The 20,576-nt window shown below is 52.6% G+C and overlaps 2 protein-coding genes across 4 annotated transcripts in view; one reads left to right on the top strand and one right to left on the bottom strand.

Moving 5' to 3' along the window:
- Nucleotides 1-16,951, top strand: part of SRRD (SRR1 domain containing) — a 27,728-nt gene extending 10,777 nt beyond the window's left edge. The window contains exons 2-7 of one of the 2 annotated variants that reach the window (XM_036105187.2): nt 1,529-1,569; nt 2,960-3,219; nt 3,319-3,417; nt 5,100-5,254; nt 5,698-5,743; nt 6,129-6,465. In XM_036105187.2, coding sequence (XP_035961080.1) covers nt 1,529-1,569; nt 2,960-3,219; nt 3,319-3,417; nt 5,100-5,254; nt 5,698-5,743; nt 6,129-6,353 — 826 coding nt within the window. In that variant the 3' untranslated portion in view covers nt 6,354-6,465. Of the gene's footprint in view, nt 1-1,528; nt 1,570-2,959; nt 3,220-3,318; nt 3,418-5,099; nt 5,255-5,697; nt 5,744-6,128; nt 6,466-13,882 lie in introns of those variants that run through there. The other variant, XM_078060834.1, reaches the window with a different exon arrangement.
- TFIP11 (tuftelin interacting protein 11) lies at nt 6,530-20,576 on the bottom strand. 2 transcript variants are annotated; one of them, XM_036105174.2, is made up of 13 exons: nt 20,419-20,576; nt 18,508-18,725; nt 16,496-16,649; nt 15,999-16,155; nt 14,392-14,519; nt 13,130-13,282; nt 11,093-11,620; nt 10,886-10,992; nt 10,093-10,261; nt 9,509-9,752; nt 8,894-9,036; nt 8,237-8,402; nt 6,530-6,959 (listed from the first exon to the last, which is right to left on the bottom strand). In XM_036105174.2, exons 2-13 carry the CDS (start codon nt 18,714-18,716, stop codon nt 6,604-6,606), a joined length of 2,514 nt encoding a protein of 837 aa, XP_035961067.1. In that variant the 5' UTR covers nt 18,717-18,725; nt 20,419-20,576; the 3' UTR covers nt 6,530-6,603. The 2 variants fall into 2 exon arrangements, with proteins under 2 accessions (XP_035961067.1, XP_077916953.1); XM_078060827.1 differs by having other exon boundaries at nt 20,452-20,492.

The raw sequence follows: 20,576 nt of genomic DNA, 5'->3' as shown, positions 1-20,576 counted from the left end.
AACACAGGGCTCAGTCCCAGGACCCTGAGATCCCAACCTGAGCCAAAACCAAGAGTCGGACACTCAACCGACTGAGCCACTCAGGCGCCCCAACTAACTAGAATTTAAATAAAAACTTGAAGCATAAAAATAAATAAATTGCTGATTCTTTGAGGTTGTCCACATTGTTGCTGTGTACTGTTCACAGTAGTCCCTTTGAGCTTTTGGTTTTTTGTGGTGTCCGTTGTCATATCTCCTCTGTCATTTCTGATTTTAAGTCCCCTCTTTTTTTTTCTTGGTGTGTGTAGCCAAAGGTTTGTCAATTTTGTTATTTTTTTTTTAGATTTATTTATTTGTGAGAGAGAGAACGCGCACACAGGGGGAGAGGCAGAGGGAGGGAGAGAATCTCAAGCAGACTCCTCGCTGAGTGCAGAACCTGATGCAGGGCTCGATCTCAAGACCAAGATCATGACCTGAGCTAAAATCAACAGTCAGACACTTAATCAACTGAGCCACCCAGGTGCCCTGATCTTTTCTCTTTTTTTTTGGTCCCTCTTTCATTTATTTCTGTTCTGATTGTTCTTTCCCTCCTTCTACTGACTTTGGGCTTCGTTTGTTCTTTTTCTAGGTCGCAAGGTGTCACGTTAGTGTGTGTGTTTGGGACTTCTCTTGCTTCTTGAGGCAGGCCTGTATCACCATAAACTTCCCTCTTAGGACCACTTTTGCTGCGTCTCACAAATGTTGGTATGTGTTTAAACAGCGTTCAATTCTATTTTGTCTGATTATAGCTCTTCCAGCTCTGTCTTGGTTCCCACTTGCACAGAACATCTTTTCTGTCCCATCACTTTTGGTCAGTGTTGTCCTTAGGTCCAAAGTGAGTCATTTGTGGGCGGCACATGGATGGGTATTGTGTTTTCAGCCACTGTATGTCTTTTGATCGGACATTTCACCAAGTTCGTTTTAAATCACTGTCGACTGTGTTTGGCTAGGGGTTTGCGTAAGCCAGTTGACTTGAATGAAGAAACCCAGACACTGGTTTCGTCTCTCCTTTTAGTTTTACCTTGGAGTTATTTGTAATAACAAAGACTGTTTATTGAGCCCCTGCTATGTGTGAGGCCATTGCTGCGTGTTGACCCACTTGATCCCTCCTGTAACCCTGTGTGAGAGGGACGATCCTTTTCCCCATTCTAGAGGCGAGGAAGCTGAAGCTCAGAGAGGCTCAGTCTGTGCGTCTAGCAACTGTCTATGGAGCTCGGCCTCTGTGCCAGGCCGTGGTGTGGGCCAGGGATACAGAAGAGACCCAGAGGGGTCCTTGGGAATCAGGACGTCCTCTAGCAACCCTTCTGCCCTCTCTGAGCACCGGCCGTACTGGGCTGGTTCTGGACATGCGCACTGTGGATCCTGCCCCTGCCACCCCAGGGCAGGCGCTGTGAGCCCTGTGTGTGAGGGCGCTCCATCCTCCCGCATCCAGCTCATGGTCAGGGGCAGGGTCCCTGAGGGGGCGGCCTGGAGAAGGTTGGGAGATGACCGTGCCTTTTTATCTTAACAGGGAGGACCTGCTTCTGTCTGATTTCTGGAGTCTGGCACTAGGTGGGTACCAGAGGCCAGGGCTGGGTGGAGGGTGTGGGAGGAGGGCCTGAATGTGGGCGAAGAAAGGAGTCCAGTCCATATTTGGTGAGATTTTTGTTCACAGAGCTGGGTTCTAATTCTGACTTCCTGCTCACAGCCGTGTGTCTTGGCACTTACTAGCCCTGAGCCTCAGTTTCTGTATCTGTGAAAGGGAGGTGACAGCGTGCACCACATCTGTGGTGTAATTTTGAGGATTAAAAGAGGCTGTTTGGTGAAGTGCTCAGGACAGTGCTTGCCTGGGCACGGGAGGCCGTCAGCATCCACTGCCATTGTCGTTGTTGATATCTATTCTTCCTGTGCTCTTTGCCTCAACATTGCCACGTAGACCTATTTCTCCCCATGCAGTTGTAACCTCTTCCTAAATAGTCTGTGGCAACATAAATGTTAATACGGGGAGGGAACGGACAGCAGTTAGAATTTTTATTGAGGGACATTTAGTTTGTTTCCTTTGTTTTTTTAGTTCTTACACATAACTGTTTGGTGAGCACCTTTATGCGTAAAGCTCTTACCAAATACAGGATGATTATCCTCTTGGGACATATTCCCAGAAGTGGACTTCTTCAGTGACAGGCAGTGACCAGCTTGATATCTGCTGTCAAGTTTCTCCCAAAAAGCTTCCACCAGGACTTTCAGCAGCAAGGACTGAAAGAGCCAGTTCTGCATGCAGCCTTTCCGAGCCGGGGGTCTTATTTCAAGATAGCTTTGCAGCAAGGGAAAATTGGTGTCTTACTGTGGGAACGTATGGCCCTTTGCTTTTTGTTTTGTGTACAGATTTGTTCAAATAAATTCAGTGCCAGTGTAATAAAATGAGAGATAAGAAGAACCCACTGCCGTGTGAGAAGATTTAAACGAGTGTATTTTGTTAGACTCCAAGAGCCCCAGCCTTTTTTTCTTTGAACTTTTGACATGAAATATTCCTATTCCCAGCCGTTTATAGTGTGATTTTGAGAGCTCTGTTCCTTTGTTCTTTGTTATAATCAAAAAGTAGGTACTTCAGAGCATACCCCACATTTACCAGGTACCTCCTATTAAATTAGACACAGTTCACATTACAGTTCTGGGTGGAAACTGTGCCCATAAACGAAGCCTATTTTTTTTGCTGGAACATTCTCAGGGGTTGCAGGTGGGGGGTGGGGGGGCATGCAGGGACCCGGGACAGCCTGTGGTGCTGGTGGGCCTGGCCATACCTCCCAGGCATGTTTGGGAGTGAGGCCCGCGGCCTTCTCCCTGAGGAGCTAAAGCCTTTCCCAACTTGCTCCTTTTCTCCCTGGGTCTGTGGACCTCGGTGACGGATCCGGTTCACTGGGTCAGAGCACGCCCTCTGACTGTGTTCGGGGGCCTGCTCTTTCAGAAACCATCAACGGCTGTCTTACAAAACATCTGGAACAACTGAAGGCCCCTGAGGGGACTCTTCCGGAAGCCCTTGGAAACCTGCATCTTGACTCCTCGCCAGATGGGGCTGCTGTGACTCCCGGCTCCATCCCAGGGGAGTCCCCAGTCCCGGGAACCTGCCGCTTGAAGTGTGTATGTTACGGCATTGGGAACTTTGCCACCTGCGTCATAGCTAGACACCAGCTCACGTTTTTGCTTCTCTTCCTGGAAAAGTGCCAGGTACATTTTTGTATTCTTCTTGGTCAGTTCCCCGTAGGTCCTGCACACGGTCTGCACACAGATAGTTGCGTTGCTAGAACTCATTCTTCCCCTCCGCAGATTCCCAGAAGGCAGTGCTGGGTGTACGACCCTCTGTTCAGCCAGCTAGAAATCGCGGTTCTGAATGCGCTCGGTGTGACTGCTCTCAGCGAGAACGAGGTGAGTGGCTTGGGGCAGGGCAGCGGGAGGGCCGTGTGACTGCTGACCGAGGGGGACCCCAGGCTGTGCCCCATGGACGCACCTGCTCTGCAGTAGCCGTCGTTCCCTCCCACTGCCCACTTGCCTTCCCGGCGCCTGTCACAGGGGACCCGTCAGTGCCCCACATCGCGGCCTAGGTGGTGCCCGTCACACAAAAAAAAACAACAAATGGCGTGGCCTGAAACCTGTTATATTTGCAAAATTCTGGTGAGAATCCTGTGTCCAGGATCCTCTGGTAATTTCCTAAGTTGGTACTTACTGTTGGTGTTAAAAAATAAAGGGGTACGCAGTCTTGGTGCCTCACGTGGCCTCCTCCTGGTTGGGATTTACCCTGTGCTAGGGGAGGTCACAGAAGGGGACAGAACATCTCTCTTTGCACGGTAGCCCAGTCACACCCATAGCATCTGGCTGTGAGCTGTGGGTAGATCGTGCGCCCTGGGGTGAAATTGTGAGACCCGGAACAAGATTATTTCACCAGCAGGGGCCTGAAGCCAGTGGAGGGACACACCCCTGCAAGCCGCTTTGCTTTGCTGGGGGGATTACAGAATGATCATTGGATCCCTGTCCGTGTTCGAAAATGTCAAGTCATTATTGTGAAATCTGAAAATCAGGCCCCGCTGAGAGAAGAGAATCCTTCAGCAATGTTGGCGGGGCCATGAAACCCTGCCCCTCCACTCACGTCATCTTTCCTGAGTGCCTGCTCTGTGCGGGGCAAGGACTTTGGCGGGAGGCCAAGATAGATGCAGTCCCAGTGTCCAGGGGCCCAGGTTCCCATCAGGGCGTGTGGCCTGTCAACAAGTACGTGGTGAGCGGAACAGAGAGGGGAAGGCACTCCGCGCCGTTTGAGGGGCTGGAGGAAGGTTTTCTGGGTCGGCGCTGGGATTGCAAGCCCACCAGGAGTTGGCCGGATGGACCCAGGCTGGCTCCTGCCTGTTTGTGGTGAACAGAAGGGAGGAGCGTGCAGAGCGGAGAGGCCCAGGGGAGGCAGGGCCTGCGTCCCTGCCACGGGTCCCGCTGTGGAGCCACGGTCCTCAGGAGGGGCCGTTGTGTCCCCCAGGGGACATTTGGAAGGGACTGACTGTGATAGGCGTCTGCAGAAGGGGACCCAGGCGGCCCGGAGGCTGACCAAGCACAGTCCATGGGGACAGTAACCGTGGCTACCCCTCCTGCCCTTGCTGTCTCGGACCCAAGAAGCCCCTCTGCTGAAGCAGAGCTTCCTGTGTTCGTGGGGCCCACATCTGTTCAGTAAACACAAGTTCTTTCTGGACCTCACCATTTCCCGACTTTGGGGCCCACATCATGTGTGAATTTCAGGCCACATTATAACCTAACTGTTGGCGAAGGAAGGGCTTTGTTTCCACGTGGTGGCAGCGTGCCTCCCTCGCAGCTGCTGGTTTCCTGCGGAGGGGCTGCTGTAAGGGACGCAGGAGTCCGTGGAAGTCTAAGGCGTGCGGCGTGACCCGCTACACGTTGTGAACTGCGCACAGTAAGGGTGGCTAGCGTGGGTCCCCTCACGTCAGGACACTGTGATCACTTCGTGGTGAGAGGGCTCCGCCCCTCCCGGATGTGTCCCCCCGCGCCCACCTCCCGGGAGGAGCAGAGGGGCTCACGCTGTGGCTCTCACCGCGCGGCCGTCCCCGCAGGAAGGCAGACGGAGCGTCGGCGGCGAGCCCACTGTCTTCTACATGCCCCACTGCGGCACAGCCCTGTACAACAACCTTCTGTGGGGAAACTGGTCGGTAGACGCCCTCGCCAAGATGCTCATCATCGGGAACAGCTTCAGAGGACTCGAGGAAAGGTGAGCCTGGGCGTGCAGAGGTCCCGCCAGGCCGGGGCGGGGGCCTTCCCGACAGACCCACACGCAGGAGACGCTGGTCCATAGGAAAGCGGACAGGGTTAGACAGGGACACCAGCCCCCAGTCAAGCTGCAGAGTTAAGACCTGTTTGCCAAGAATTCCTCCCTTCCCTTAGGACGTACAAGTGTTTTCTAAAAGTGGGGGAAACCATTTGCTCTCAGCTGCACACGCCTTAGGTGTCCGCCGTCACTCCTCCCTGGGCAGAAGGGGTGGTGATGGGGCATTCACGTTTTCTACGGATTACTGAACCCACTGCACGTTCCCCCTTTTTAAAATGTTTGTTGTCTTTAAACTACTTTGCGTTTCTGCAATGTCTTAAGTTAGATAAAACCCTCCCATACCTCCTAATCATGCTGGGCTTGTTGTTTGTTTTTTTAATTTCTAGGTTGCCAGCCAGGATTCTACAGAAAAATTATTCCTACATTGCAAAGGTATCTGTGTAAATGAAGGGGCTGGGATGGAAAAGGGTGTGAAACCAGACCATTTCCCCGTTATGTGAATTCTGCCTTACACGTTTGGGAGGAAGCTCGAGGGGCTCACGAGGGCAGGGGGAAGTTACTGTAGTCCACGAGCTTTCTCGATAGCTCTGTGTTCCAGGAAGCAAGGACCTGTCCTTCATTCTCGGTATCAGTCCCACATACTCACCGCCCTTGGAGTTTCCAGTTCATCACAGAAGCACTAAGTCAACATATCCTAGTCCTCATTTTCTTTTTTTAAAAAGGGTAATCTGGGGGTGACCAATAAATGGCACCCATTAGTGTGGGGTTTACTGTGACTGTCAGGGTTGTGTATTTACACTTGAACTTTCCTGCTTAGATTTTGGAAGGACTGGAGGAGCGTAAGCTGCCTGAGACTTCGCAGTACACGGACATATTTAACGATACCTCCATCCACTGGTTCCCCGTACAGAAGCTACAACAACTGCCCACGGACACGTGGGCGTTTCGGGAAGAGCCAGACTATGAGGACTGCGAGGACCTTGAAATCATCAGGAACAAGACAAGAGCTCCTTCAGCTGCTAAACACCTAACCCCGCTGTGACGTGCTGGCTGCTGGCTGAGGCAGGAGCAGCTGCCACCAGAGACGACCAGGAGGGTGGCCTCGGAGGGCGCTGCGGAAGGGCTCAGTATAAAGACCGACGCGCCTCTCTGTAGCTGTACGCTTCATGTCCTTTCTGGGCGACCTGACCAGGAATATCTCCGGGATGGAGAGTACTCTTTCTAAGGCGGTTTAAAATACCATTTATTCATGAGCATGTCCCCTCTCCGGTGCAAGGTCCAGCCTGCCCCCTCTACTTGGCCATGTCAATCAGGCTCTGCAGGGAGGTGGGCACCCAGGTCTTCTCGCCCTGGACGAACACCACTCCCCGGTCGATGTAGATGACGATGCGGCCAAAGGTGTAGAGCTGCTTCCCTTCGTGTCGCTTCCCGATGACCGGCATGAACACGATGTTGTGCTCCTCAGCCTTGGTCTCAATGAGGTCCTTAAAGTTCATGGGCACGGAGCTGGCAGCCACGCCGATGCCCCTCTGGGCCATGTTCTCAGCCTCCCGTCGCTCCTGCATGGCCTCGTACTGGAAGTCCTTCCTCCGCTCCGTGTGCGTGAGGTAGGCTATGTTCTCCCGCGCTCCGGGCTGCATGTAGGCACCTGGGAGAGCCAGAGGGGCGGGGGGTGAGGAGAGGGGTTCCAACCGCACAGAAACGCACACGGATTTGGCCAACCCCACTTGTGACTCAGCGAGGGGCAGCTGGGCCTCAGACACAAAGCACGAAGGCAGATGGCAAGTAGCTTCGGCAAGTTCAGACCATTCCTGCTTTCGTACAAAAATTAGTCTGAAGGTTTCTGGCTAATGGTAGTAACCAGAGAAATGATTCACAGGAATTACTGCAAGAGACTGATCCTTCCAGGACTGGAAACCTTGACAACACACGGCCTAGCCTAGTTCTACTTTTAGCTTCTCCAATAGAGGCCCCAGCCCTGGAAGATATTAGAATGCATTGGGGAGCTCAGATAGATGCTGAAGGACAATACAGGGCCACAAGTGTCCAGTGCTGAGGGAAACAGATGGGAACAGCTCTAGGCGGCGGCCTGGGGCTGGGGCAGCCGAGGGAGAGTTTCTAGAGAGTATGAAAATGGGGATGGCCCACTGAGGGGCCTGGATGAGAGAGAGCGGAGAAGTCTATCTGCCTCGTTCAACAGAATATATACTCTATGAACTCCCTCTTCATGTAATAGGCTCAAAGGACTAAAAGTTCAGGAAATAGAAATTACAGTCCCACCTGCCATTCTCGCTGTGTGACCTTGAACTAGCTCTCGGCCTTGTGGAGCTTCTCTGTGAAGCAGGGCTGGCCTGGGTACCACAGTGGCCTTTGTGTTGCGATGCAAGCACACTGACCCAGGCAGTGACTCACCTGGTCAGAAGCTGGGGATGGGTATTACGGGGACAGTCACCTGCCTACTTCTGAGACAACAAAGACACCACTTGCAAAGCGGTCTCCAGACTGTGGCTCATGTCACCCCTCTAGGTTTTTAAGAACATGTAGAAGTAGGCACTATGACTGTTTCATAAGTAAATAAAATAGGCCAGGCGAGGAGAGGCAACTGCTAGGGGTCAGGCTGTACCCCGGCTCTGTGTGGCGAGCTGTTCCACTCACACAGCTCCCTGAGCTCCTCACAGGTGTGCCAACGAGCCTGGAAGGGGGTCCTAGAGGCAGGCTCCCCCCTAGTGTGAATCCTGCTGCAGTCAGACTCAGGGCCCTATGCCCCTCCCAGGGCTGGCAGAGCTGGGCAGGGGGTCTGGTGGGGAAGAGTCGTGTTAGAGCGGACAGCCCACAGGCACCCGGAAACTCTTGCTTCTGTGTCATTTACGTGTTCAGAAATGCGGCGCTCAGGACCAGGACATCCAAAGCGGAATCCCTACTCACCAACGTTGGAGGACACTGCCCTGTTCATGATGTCCAGTGCTTCGTTAAATTTGTCCTTGACAGATGGGTGTGCCAGCACTTGGTCTGAGAACATGGACTTCCAACCCAGGTACCACTTGGTGATCTCCTCATAATTCGGGCTGTTACTGAGCCAAGAGCATAGCACCTGCCAAAAAGAAACCGGAAACTTGCATCCCCAATGGGGGCGAATGGGAGCAAAACTTCCCAAGGGGCCATTTGTTTTGTTTTGATCGTGGTCCTATAAGCTGGTAACACTCGTAGGGGTTTACAGGGGCTGAACAGAAGCATTCAGAATGTAGAATTTGGAGTCAGCTTGGCAGCTAAGCACTCCTGAATGTAAACTCCCTGAACTTCTGCCTCTAAACAACAGGGCTACGACAGTTCCCCCACCCCCACCCTAAAGGTGTGGTGTGAGGAGTGGAGGGAACGCACAAGAGCTGCTTAGCATCTGGCACATGGCGTATGTTCACAAGTGGTGGTTGCTGGGATTACTGCTCAGTTTTGTTCTGGGTGATAGCACAACCTGACAGCTGTCCAAGGATCAAGCTCCTACAGTCAGATGTGGGCAGAAAATTAAGTGTAATCCTCCCTGCCTCCATCCCACCCCGCCCCCCAAATTAGCAAAGGAGGGTGTACCTGAAGCCACTTAGGGAAGAAGTGTTTCTCGAGCAGCCCCACCAGGCTGGACACAGAGATCATTCCTTCCCAGTCGATGACCCAGTAAAAAGCATCCATGTGCTGCTGGTGGGGGTTAATGACCAACTCCCCGAGACACATCCCTGCAAAAGCAGCCCAGGCTTTAAGGCAAAGTCACAGAAGCACAGAGCAAAATCCTTATTGGACAACAGTGGCCTAAATCTGCTTTTATCCATCAATTTTAAGCTCTTGACATGGCAATTCTTAAAAACCTTTTCTTCTATAACCCAGAAATAATTAGTATGTACTTAAAATCAAATACCACAAAAATCTCAGAACACCAGTGCCTCGCATGTTACCAGAAGCCCAAACACACCAATTAGGAACCAGGAGGGGCCTGCAGAGTCTGAGGCCGCCGATGCCGTCAGAACCCCGGGTACATTCATGTTCCACCTCTGAGCGCAAACGGCACTTCCTGGGGCGAGCAATACCGCGTCTTTGGCTTTCTCATGGAGCTCCAAGCCCGTGTTTCAAGAAGCACGGATCCTTACCGCTGGCCAGAGAAACCAGCGCACCAAAGCTGATGGACCTAATGCCCTTTCCCCATTTCCTCACCCAGCTTGGGTACTATGTTCTTGACCATGAACGCTTCCCAGGAGCCCGGGGTGAACACGTCTTTCCAGGGCTGCAGGATGAGCTTGGCGGACGAGTCACTGGGGTGCCACTTCTGCAGGGCGCTGGACAGCTTGCTGCGGATGGGGGAGTAGAGGGGCTCCAGGCGCGCTTGCATGAGGGGCAGCCACGGGTGGACCCAGGAGTGGATAGGCACAGTGTCCGTCAGCGGGTTCCAGTTTTCCACCTGCAGAAGGCGTGGGACAAAGCAGCAGTTCCAGATGCACCGTGTGGCCGAAGGCACGAAGGCCCAGAGGCCTCTGCACAACCAAACTAATATCCCCGGGCAACTGCACGGAATCTCCGAAATAGCAGATTCTGCTTGCATTAGAAAAACCAAGAAAATGAATTCCCTACTTAAATAGGGAGGCTCTGGGGGGAAGGTGCCGACAAAAGGACTGGAGTTACCCATAGGATGGTAACCGTGTCAGCAGATTCTGTTCATTCCAGGCCTTCTGACAGTACTGAGAGCGGAGAAGGGCCCCTGGTTACTGCTGCCGGCTGTCCCCCACGACTCAGGGCCCTACCTCCTTCTGCAGCTTGGGGAAGATGAGCTGGTCCAGGATGTTATCTAAGATCCACACGGGAATAATGTGCACCCAGCTGTCCAAAAAGTCCACCATCGGGTCACAGTTCCTTGGCTGCCACTGGGTGACGATATTTCGAACGAAAGGCATCCAGACTTCCCATATCAGCCTGTGGGGGAGAGGCAGAGGGCAGGCTAACTGCACAGATAGGTTTCAAAGCAGACCGAGTACACCGCCACCAGCTCTCCGGAATAAGAAAGAAAAAGGCGTGGAAATGCAAACACAGCAAACCACCAGGCCAGTCCCCACACCGGCCAGACCTGCACCTGCCTCATCCCTGCTCGCCCAGCTGCCTGCTCATCCGCAGGGCCTGGGGCCCCCTGCCAGAACCCGCCTGCCTGGGAGGGTTGCTGTGGGGTCACAAGGGTCCCCTCTCCAGGGACGGCCTGCCTTCCCGCTGGAGCTGTGCGCAGCTGATGACTCACCTCAAGGGTCACAGCTCAAATGTCACCTCCTCTCAGAGACCTCTGCTTCCAACTACTCCCGCCACCCCAAACGGGGGCGTGTCCTTTCTGTTCTCCATCCCTGGCCTTGTCTGTCCGCTTCTCTCCCCTCCACCTGCCCTTTCCCCTCGCTGCAGACAGGCTGTCTGCCTTACTCCCAGGGCAAGGCCGGCGCCCAGCCTGTGCGTGACACTGACGGGTGCAGGGGGGGTGAGTGAACGGAAAGACCCAGAGCAGGGCCGGTCCCCGCCCTCCCCAGCATCATCTTCCTCCCGGTCCCCGCGCAGTACCTGTGAAAGGCATCTGCCGACAGGTCCTGCCCACCGTGGGATAAGAGCTGGTCGTTCTCCAGGAGGCTCTTCCACTTGGAGATGACCTCAGTGCCATACGCGCAGTCCTGCGGAGAGACGCGGCCGTGACGCAGCCGCCCTGCCCCGCGCAGCCTCACCCCTGCACCCCGGGCAGGAGCGGAGGGGCTCCTCTCGCCAGCCACTCACCTTCAGCGGGTCCCACTCCCTGAAGTACTCCTTCATGAGCGGGTAGACAATGGCCACGGCGAGGTCCACGCGGTCAGACATCCTGTACTCCTCGTAGTACTTGTCTTGCAGGGTCTCGAAGACGCGGGCACACTCGTCCAGGGTGAGGGGGTCGCTGCAGCCGGGCTGCAGGCGCCGCTCGCACTCCTCCACCATCTCCAGGACCTTGCTGAGGTTCGCGATGACCCGCTCCTCATGCTCCAGGACCTCCGACATCTTGTCCAGCTCGTGCGACAGGTTGACCACCATGTCCCGCTCGTACTGCAGCTGCCGGTCGCTCTGGATGATCTCCTGCTCCGTGAGGTCGATGAGCAGCTGCAGGTTGTGCTCCAGCTCGGGCAGCGCGAAGCCTGGCGCCTTGGCCTCTTTGCCGGGCTGGGGCGGCTGCTGGGCCTGCGGCGGCAGCCCGTCATCGGGGACGCTGTGCTTGTGGCTGATCTGGCTGTAGCTGTAGTAGACCTTCTGCTCCCGGCCCGTCATGTCGATGACCTGGGAGTGCGTGGGGGCGGCGGGTCAGCGCGCGCCTCCGAGGGGGATGGGGGGGGGACCGCCGGACGCAGCCGGCACATCCAGACTGGTCCCTCGGAGCACAGACTACTTAGCTGAGAAGAAAACCTAGTTCTACGGCCAAGGAGCGGCTGCACTGACCGAAGCCGGCACTAAAACGGCATAAGCGATCAGACCATCACATTGTGTCATAAAAAATGTATATTCAGGCAAAGAAAAAAGATCCAGAAGGACATGCATCAAGGTGTTAAAACTAGTCATCTATGGGAAAGGAAGGAAAAGAGTATTTTTGCCTCTGTGTTTCCTAATTCCCTAAATGGTACCACACACTGCTCTGTAATTATTTGTTTTTTGATTTAAAAACAAAATGAAACACAAGAAAACAGTGACTGGACAAGGACACCTTAGGAAATGAGCATTTCAAGAAAACGGAGGAAACTGGAATATACAGCGTACTGAGACACAGCCATCCATCCGCACAGGAAGTGAGCATGTCGCCCAAGGCCACGTGCGTTAGAATCAGCTGGAGAAAGACAAACACGGTACTTCTCAGGCCCTGCCTGCATCTCCTAACTCCAAATCTCTGGCTAGGACCTGTGCAGCTTCATAGCCTATCGGTCCTCCCCGCCAGGAATCTGATGCACAGAACACACACACGAAACACACTCTCTCTCTCTCTCTCCCCCCTACGCTAGGACCTGCACAGCTTCATGGCTTATCGGTCCTCCCCGCCAGGAATCTGATGCACAAAACACACACACACACTCCCACGCCAAACTGCAACAGACAACTGTCACTGTGGTTCTCTGGCTACTCGGGGGAGTGGCAGAAAACCCAGGACTATATACACGTAAGGGCGGTTGAAAATTTAATCAATTCTTAAAACGGGAAACACTCCATGCTGGTATGCCCCGAGGACACTCTCCTGCACTCCTAGTCACAGGCTGAGTTACTGCACCCTTTCCCAGTATTCAAAAGCCTTAAAAAAACTTCCAATTTTCAATCCGCTGATTGTACTTCTAAGAATCCTTAGAAAATGTCTGAAACAAAGACAAGGCTTCACATACACACTAGCCAGCCCCAAACCAAACCAGAAAACAGCTAAAGGTCTAGCCACACAAGTAGGACCAAATATTCTAGTACATTCTCTGGAATTACACACTCAACTAAAAACCATCTTCACACTGCGTTTTTAATCATGGAAATGTGAAGTTCACGGTCTGTCGCTTCAGGAAGAAGGGGCCGCTGTCTGTCTCATGCACCACGGGTGCGCCATGAGGAGCGCCTGGCCCTCGGATCGCGACAGCTCTCCCTGGACATGCAAGTGCAGGGAATGGGAGCACGCTACTGCCCAGTAAAAAAACTCAGAGAAAAACCGAGACAGAAGACCCGACATGACCCGAAGGAATGTTCAGTGATTGACCTGACTTGGGTGTGCATTACCTGTGTTTCCCAGGGCCCATCCCAGACCAGAACCAAGGGCCCCCTTACCTTGACCTGAGAAAGCTCCTTCTGCGGGGCAGCAAGCTTCTTGCTAATCCTGCCCTTGGCCTTCAACTCTTCTACTGTCTTATATGAGTATTTGGGCTTCTTCTTGCTTCCACTGGGGTCTTTCCTCCACTGGCTCAGCTCTTTCTGAAACTCCTGAAGCAGAGGGAGGTAGTCAGTGAAACAAGAAAGGCTGCTTTTTACAGCAAGTGGGGTCACGGAGACCATTCACAGACCTTCACTAGGTGTGGTCTTAGATTTACAGCAGGTTCTGTGCTAAGCAGTGTGCCTGTGTGATACTGAAACCATCTCCTGAGACCCCCCCAACACCCAGCCCCTCTTAGAAATGAGAAGGTTCCGAAAGCAGGTACTCCAGACTGGAAAGAGAATCACCCAGACAAAGGCCACGCTTACGGAGCATCTACTATGGGCGGGCACTACGCTAGTTCTAAATTCACCTCGTGCAAAACTTAGAAAACGATACAAAGTATTTTTTTAAGTACACAAAATCTTGGTTTTGATTTAAAATGAAGGTAGATAAGCAGGGCCCTGAGTCTTAAGGCAAAGAAACCTTTTGTAATCAGGGTTTGCAAAACTTTTCTGTAGGAAGATCTGCAGCAGAGAAGGAAACTCGGTCTGAGGGCAGTAGGAGTCCAGCCCACAGAAGTGGGTTTTGTGCTTGTCCTTCTGTTTTCCTCACACTGGTTTAAAACTCGTACTTTTTTTCCTTAAAAAAAATCTGGACTTCTACTTCAGGCAGATCCGAAGATCAAGCACTGCTGGGCCCACATTTATAGCAACAGCCGCCTGGAGCCGCACAGAAACCACCCGATCGGACAGCCCAGCCCTCGCCTGTTCACCTCGGGCCCGGCGCTCGTCGCCGCCTCACACCTGGCTCACCCACTCCCGTCCGTCGCGTGCCTGCTCCCCGTGGCCCCAGGGCCCCTGACTCCGAGCAGTCATCGCTACACGATCAGACACCTGCTGCCTCGGCAAAAGGACAGGCTCGGTGACAAGTACAGTGACAACGTGTGTCTCTGCAGCCTCCTGCTTTCCCTCGTAAATGCAAAGGGGGAGAGAGCATCTCGGTCAGGAGAGCCGGCCCCTTCTGTGGCCGGAGCAGTGCGACACCAAGCCGCTCCTCGCGGTACAGCCCGACGCACAGCTGCGCCACAGACACCTGGGGACCGACGGGATGAGTGAGCGACCGCGCAAACTAACCACGGTCAGAAACGGCACCCACCGGGACTCCGGCTTCCACTTACCTCTTCGGCTTCTTCTTCGGAGTCAACCACGGGGAAGTCTTGCAGGGACTGAGTGGTCCGCTCTGAGCCATAAGCTCCCACGGCACCTTTTCCCTTTCTCTGCTTGGCTTCGATGGGGTTAATGATACCTGGCACATTTCAGCAAAAGATAAACGACTTCAGATCACAGGGATTCCTGTATTTGGACAAGCCGTCAGTGGAACCACCCTTCCTTAGTCCTGACACAGAAGTAACACAACCCAGGAAGGAAGGCTCTTCTCTGCCCCTGGAACACTGTTCAGGTTCCGTGGGATGTGAAATCCCTAAGCATTTACGGGGCCACACAACAGGTTGCTGACATTAGGTTATTTATGTTCTAAATACAGATTTTCACTTCCACTTGGATTCTTTTTTCGGTATACTGGGAGAAAAGACAACTACTCACATATAATGGGAACTCTGATGTACTAAATTCTACACTTTATTTGGAGGAAGGTTCTGATAAGGCGAGTGAATTAGTCAGACTCTATCGACAGCATGAAGGGAGCTGAAGCAGCAGTTCAGTGAGAGACCCCCTCCGTTTCACTCGATAGCTCCCGTCTCCCACTTGCTCTGCGGCACGCGTAAGCCTCAGAAATAACTGTCTTCTAAGGGTTTAGAGACAGGACTACAGCATTTCAGCAAAAACCGCCCGCCCGCCCCTTCAGCTAGTTCTGTCGCAGTCTCGAATTAGGACAGTCCCCTCATTCTCATTCCGGGTCACCTTCTCCAGCTCCACGGAGGCTCTTGGACTCTCCCTACACCTAACGTGTTCAACACATACCCTGGGCGTGACCCGAACAACTACTCAGGGGGTGGAATCTGGATTATCGACACTACTGTTTCCAGCCACTTGGTGACAGCTCACGGGAAACAGGTCAAGGAGAGAGACAGCAAGGTTCTGCAGGAAGGACCCAAGTGCTCGGTCGGGGGGCTTCGGTCTCAAGGAGCCAGGGACGTGTTAGCGGAGCTGTGTGGGCGGGGCCTGGGGACGGGAGAGCAGGCTGCTGAGCGCCAGTGGAGGCCCCGAAGCGGGGTTTGCTTAGCCAGGTTTCCGGTCTCTAGGGTTGAGAAAGCTCCACACACCGTTTCACTGCTATTCCCGAAGGACAAATAACTGAGCAGGAACAGCCGGCGCCTGTACCTCCAGGGCCCAGGACAACTCATGGACAGGGACGCCTGCCGGGACAGAAGATGACAGGGAGCAGTGGAGGCCACGAGCACTGTCCTCGCAGCTAAGACCCATTCCTACCAGGCGAAATCGGAAATCTTAGGCAAGATTATCTTATTTGTAAACACTGGCAACAAGCCATTTGTTAAGAAACACTGGATAAGCCCAAAAGAAGCCTATCAGTTTGCAGCCTGTTTGAGCCTTCTTCTACAAAGCCTAAGCCTCCTCCTCCTGCAGCACAAGTGTTTTGTTGGAGTGTGAGAAAGCAGGCAGCTGAGGGGCACAACAGTCTGGCGCTGGCAGAGCAGGCTGCGGGGTTCAAGTACTGTGAAAAGAGAAAAAGCAAGGCACTCCCCAGACAGCTCCTCTTTCTTCCACCTCGCCGCCCTCCCCCGACTGCAGGGCGCTGGCGCCCTACCTTGTGCATTCTTCCCGAGGCCCCTGCCAGGGACGTAGCCCATCTTCTGAAGAAGCTTCTGTCCAATGCCTTTTGTGTGTCTTTCCCAGCTGCCAAAATCCATGAAAGACTTGGTTCCTCCTGCAAAGCCTTTCTGGCTGGGTTTAAAATTGCCACCCTGAGCAGGAAAAAACCCAAAGTTCAGTTGATGGAAAAAGATAAAGAAAAAGAAGAAAAACCCTAAACAAGCAAGCTTGGATGCCGGGAAAAGGGCCTGGCAGTCAGAGCATCATGAAAAGCATCATATGAACCAAAAATAGACCTGTGCCGTGTCTTAGGAAAGCAAAGAGACCGCACTGCCCACTTCGCACCTCCAAGGAACCCGCCACCACGAGGAGAAACCCACACGACCGGCCTCTGCTGAGCCCCACCCCCCTCCACGACCTGTAGGAGATGCTTCGGCTGCAGGACCTCCCAAGGACATTACAAAGGTCACAAGCCTAAGATGAAGACGCTACCGTCTTTAACTTCTTGGGTCCGAAATCCTTAGGAAAGTCATCCTGCTTAACAGGCTTCTCTTCATCTTCTGAATCTTCCAGCTCAGCCCCCTCTGCTGCCCCTTTCTTGAGGCCTGCACTGATGAAGTTGACTGGCGCGGAGTAGTCGCGGGCCCTGCGAGCAAACACATAGCCCCCAGGGGTCTGTAAGGAACCTTCTGCAGCATCCCTTGTGGAAACTCTGCTGGCCTGAGAACCCCTAAGACAGGACCTCCAGGGATCCATTTTAAAAGAGCAACACATTCACTTATACCAAAAGGGCCCCAGATCTAGCTTCCTGTATTCCTGGGAACATTGTGGCCTGCTATGGTTGAAGACTTACCTTGTCAGTGCAAGGCTAATGAAAAATGCAAAATAAGATCTTAAACAGTGCATCGATTATGTCTCAATAAAAGTGAAAGGAAAAAATGCAAAATATGATGTGGTAACGCAACTTTCTTTTACATGTTTCAAAATTAACTTACTTTAAAAAGCATGTGTTTTGGACCCTATTTCAAGTAAAAAACCAAGCAAGAAAGAAATTCTGATAGAGAAAAATCATCAAACACAAAAAAAGAAATTGTATGAATGGAAAGAACAATTATATCGGCCAAATTCTTAGAAAAACTTCAAGTCCATTACCTTTATTTGTATATGAAAACAAAGTAAAATACCTAGGAAATTAACTCCGGGAGATGGAAAGTAGCGATGCTGAGCACGACTGTCCCAAGAACAGCACTTACAATGTCATCAACCTTGGTTCTCTTTATACAATGACCAACCTGTCTTTAAACATCCCCACGGGCAGTAAGAGAACTCAGAGGATTGTTACCTAAAAAATGCAATGTAACTTAGGGGCTAAGAGCCCAAACTCAGGAGTCAGGCCCAGATTCTCACAGCTTGGCTGTGTGCTTTTGGCCTCAGTTTCTTAATCTGTAAAATGGGGGATGATAATAATGGTACTTTTCTCACAAGGTAAAGGATACCAAGCACGTAAAGAGTGCAGAACAAGTAAGGGGCCAACAAATGTTGGCTGTTATTATCTTATGGTTACGTAATTCTTGACCTCTGATCCTTTATCATCTTTTAGGTTTCCTTGTCAGATGAGAAGGGGTTCAGCTGATCTCCATACTCTTTCTCCCCAGGCTCCTCGGTGAAAAAGGCACAGTCTCCACAGGCTGGAGCCTGTAGGCCACAGATGGGACAGGAAGACAAACCCAAACTCGCTACACGCTCTGGTCAAGTGAGCTGTGGCCAGTGCACACACGACCTCACGCTGAGGAGGAGGACTGCTGGCCTGAATCCTCATCTCCCTGCCACCACCACTGCAGGGACCCTGTCTTGGCCTCACAGAGCTCCCTCTTCCGCTGGAGGTCCGTGCTGACTCTGCACACCAAAAGGTCTTCTCCAAACGTAACCACTGCCCACATCATCCGCCCTCTTACTACAGACCCACGGGCCTCTTCTCAAACTATGCTCCCTCTCCCTCTCTCCACTCCAGCCTACAAAACCTTCTGTGGACACCCGTTGCCTCCCCTCAAGAGCCTCTGCATACTCGTGCCTCTCCAACCACCCTTGTTACCTTCTGCTGTCATATAAGCTCAAGGGGCGCTTCTCTAGAGAAATCTTCCCTCACCATCCAGAACAGGTCAAACTCTCTCCCTCAGGTCCCAAATCAGTTACAAACTTCCACTGTGGGAATTGTCGATGGATGCCTGTCTCCATGCTCTAGTGTCTGGGCTCCCAGAAGGCAAGGAATGGGAGCATAAGACCTAATACATATAATTGCTTGTTAAACACCAACGGATGGTTAAATCAGCAAAAGAGCAGCACTCCAGCCCAAGAGGAAGCTGGGCTTCCCTAGCTGATGTTGTAGCTACGGGACTCAGTAAGGCCAGGAGCGAAGTGTATTTAGTGGGGTATCTGCCCAACCCCCTCTCCATCTTCCCCACTTCCCTAAAGCAAGGCGGAAGCAGCCCCATGCCGCCCAGTACCGTTTGCCTCCAAAGCTGGGCCTCTCTTCGTCTGAGTCTCTCTCCGCCCACACTCCATAGGTGGCCTCTTCCTTGGTCTGCCAGTGGCGCTGCCGGTTAGGGTTAAATTCATTCTGGAGATCCCAGTCGGTGATCTCAAAGTTCTCCCGCTCATCGTCATCATCATCCATGTGGCCTTCCCCATCCCGGTACAAGTGGGACAGTGACATGGCCAGCCACTAAAGAAAGGAATAAAAAAGGCACACACAGTCTGTGGTAAGTCCTGGGGGAAGCAGCAGTAGGCTTCCCTGAGTCCCTGCTCCTTGCTCCCTTCGAAATTCCTCCAAATTCAAAGTCTGTTAAAATCAGTTACAGTTCAATAAAGCAGACATTAAAAACATATTTTAGCAAACAAACACTATTTAAACAGGTAGGACAAAAGACTGGTCCCAACAATATGTGATTCTTAAACATCTATTTCTCTGTCTTAGTCAATGCCATAAAACATCACACACACTCACATGTATATAAACCACCTAAAAATAACCACGTATGTTATTCTATTATTGCCTCAAAAACGGCGTGGGCATTTTCCTGGATCCCAGATTTTGTTGTTGTTTGTGTTATATCTGGACCCTTGGCGGTCCCAGGAGTGATTGTTTTTAGAACATGCTTTCTGAAATATATTACTTGGTGAGACCCTAAGATTTAAAGTTTTCCTACTAAAACATGAATCTCTTCTGAAGGCAGTAGGAATTATAAACACTACCTTAACCGACATCCACGTATTGCCATAGAGAATTCAGCTCCTGGTAGCTGGGTGATGAGATTCAGCTGTCTCTTTCTTACGGTAGATTAACTATACTACCACCCTCTAAGAATGCCTGTGAGCCAGATTAAATGAGATGGTGCTTAAAAGACACCTAGCTCAGGGGCGCTTGGGTGGCTCAGGTGGTTAAGCGTCTGCCTTCGGCTTGGGTCATGATCTCAGGGTCCTGGGACGAAACCCCGCATGGGCTCCCTGCTCGGTGGGGAGTCTGCTTCTCCCTCTCCCTCTGCCCCTTCCTCCCCCCACTCATGTTCTCTTTCTCACAAATAAAATCTTTTAAAAAAAGAAAAGTAAAAAACACTTAGAATAAAAACGCTCAAGGAACAATAGCTGTTACTGTAGCCCCAAGATTAGGTTCATCATCATTACTATTACTGGATTACGGAAGGAACCTAACAAAGTACTGCTAAAATCACAGCCTGAGTTCAAATCCCAGCTCTACCAGGTACTCCGTGACTGCTCCAGTACTACATACACACGAAGTGCCAAGCACGGTGCACTACACGACACCACTTGCAATTCGTGCCGGCGACTGTGATTCTCACCTACCAGTTGCTTGCCGCAAGCAGCCTTCAGGGACAGGGAGTTCACTACCTCTGGTCGCTTCTGTCACAAGGTTCTCCCTACTTATTGCACTCACTGGCACACTGGCTGGATGCAGCTGGTCCCAACCTCACCCAAGAGTGAAAAGGAGGGAAATGTTCTCAGAGGAGGTGGGGAGTCAATAATACCACGGCCTCCTTGGACACCGTAATAACCGAAGGGTTGCTAGGAGTTACAGAGCCTTCGGCACAGAGCAGTACGCACGTCGCGGGCACGGAGCAGTACGAAGTACTCGCCAGACGCTTCGGGCTGATGAGCTGATGTAAGCATCAAGTCACTTCTAGGAGGTGGGTACTGTTAGCGTTCCCACGCTCCAGATAAGAAAAACGAGGCTCAGGAAAGTCGGACAACTTACCCCAGGTTCTACGCGGCAGAGCTCGAAAGCAGGGGGGCTTGAAGCCAGGCTTCGCGGAGGGGCTCGGTGGGTCCCTCTCACTCACTCCTACTGGCGGGGACCCCCACCCCCACCCCGTCTCTTCCCGCACCCCGGCCCCACTCACCTCCCCCGGGTCCCGCAGACCAAATACAAGTACCGGCTCCGGGTGAGCAGCTCACCGCTCCGGCGGCCGGAACCCGGATGCGTCTAGCATGGCGCGCCGGAAATGACGTATCGGTAGCGGAACCGGCGCGCTGGTTACCACGGCAGCAGCGGAAGGCT

Source organism: Halichoerus grypus, chromosome 13 (assembly GCF_964656455.1).
Source record: "Halichoerus grypus chromosome 13, mHalGry1.hap1.1, whole genome shotgun sequence".
Classification (NCBI taxonomy): Eukaryota; Metazoa; Chordata; class Mammalia; order Carnivora; family Phocidae; genus Halichoerus; species Halichoerus grypus.
Note: the sequence above shows the minus strand (reverse complement) of the source record. Positions and strands in the feature narration are given on the sequence as shown.

Bases quoted from the DNA above. Each gene is read 5' to 3' on its own strand.
- TFIP11 (XM_036105174.2), bottom strand. From the start codon at position 18,716: ATGTCACTGTCCCACTTGTACCGGGATGGGGAAGGCCACATGGATGAT. The intron at 9,753-10,092 runs GTAGGGCCCTGA...CGCCTTCTGCAG, and splicing joins TCCCCAAGCTGCAGAAGGAG to GTGGAAAACTGGAACCCGCT. The intron at 6,960-8,236 runs GTGAGTAGGGAT...TGGCTCTCCCAG, and splicing joins GGCAGTGTCCTCCAACGTTG to GTGCCTACATGCAGCCCGGA.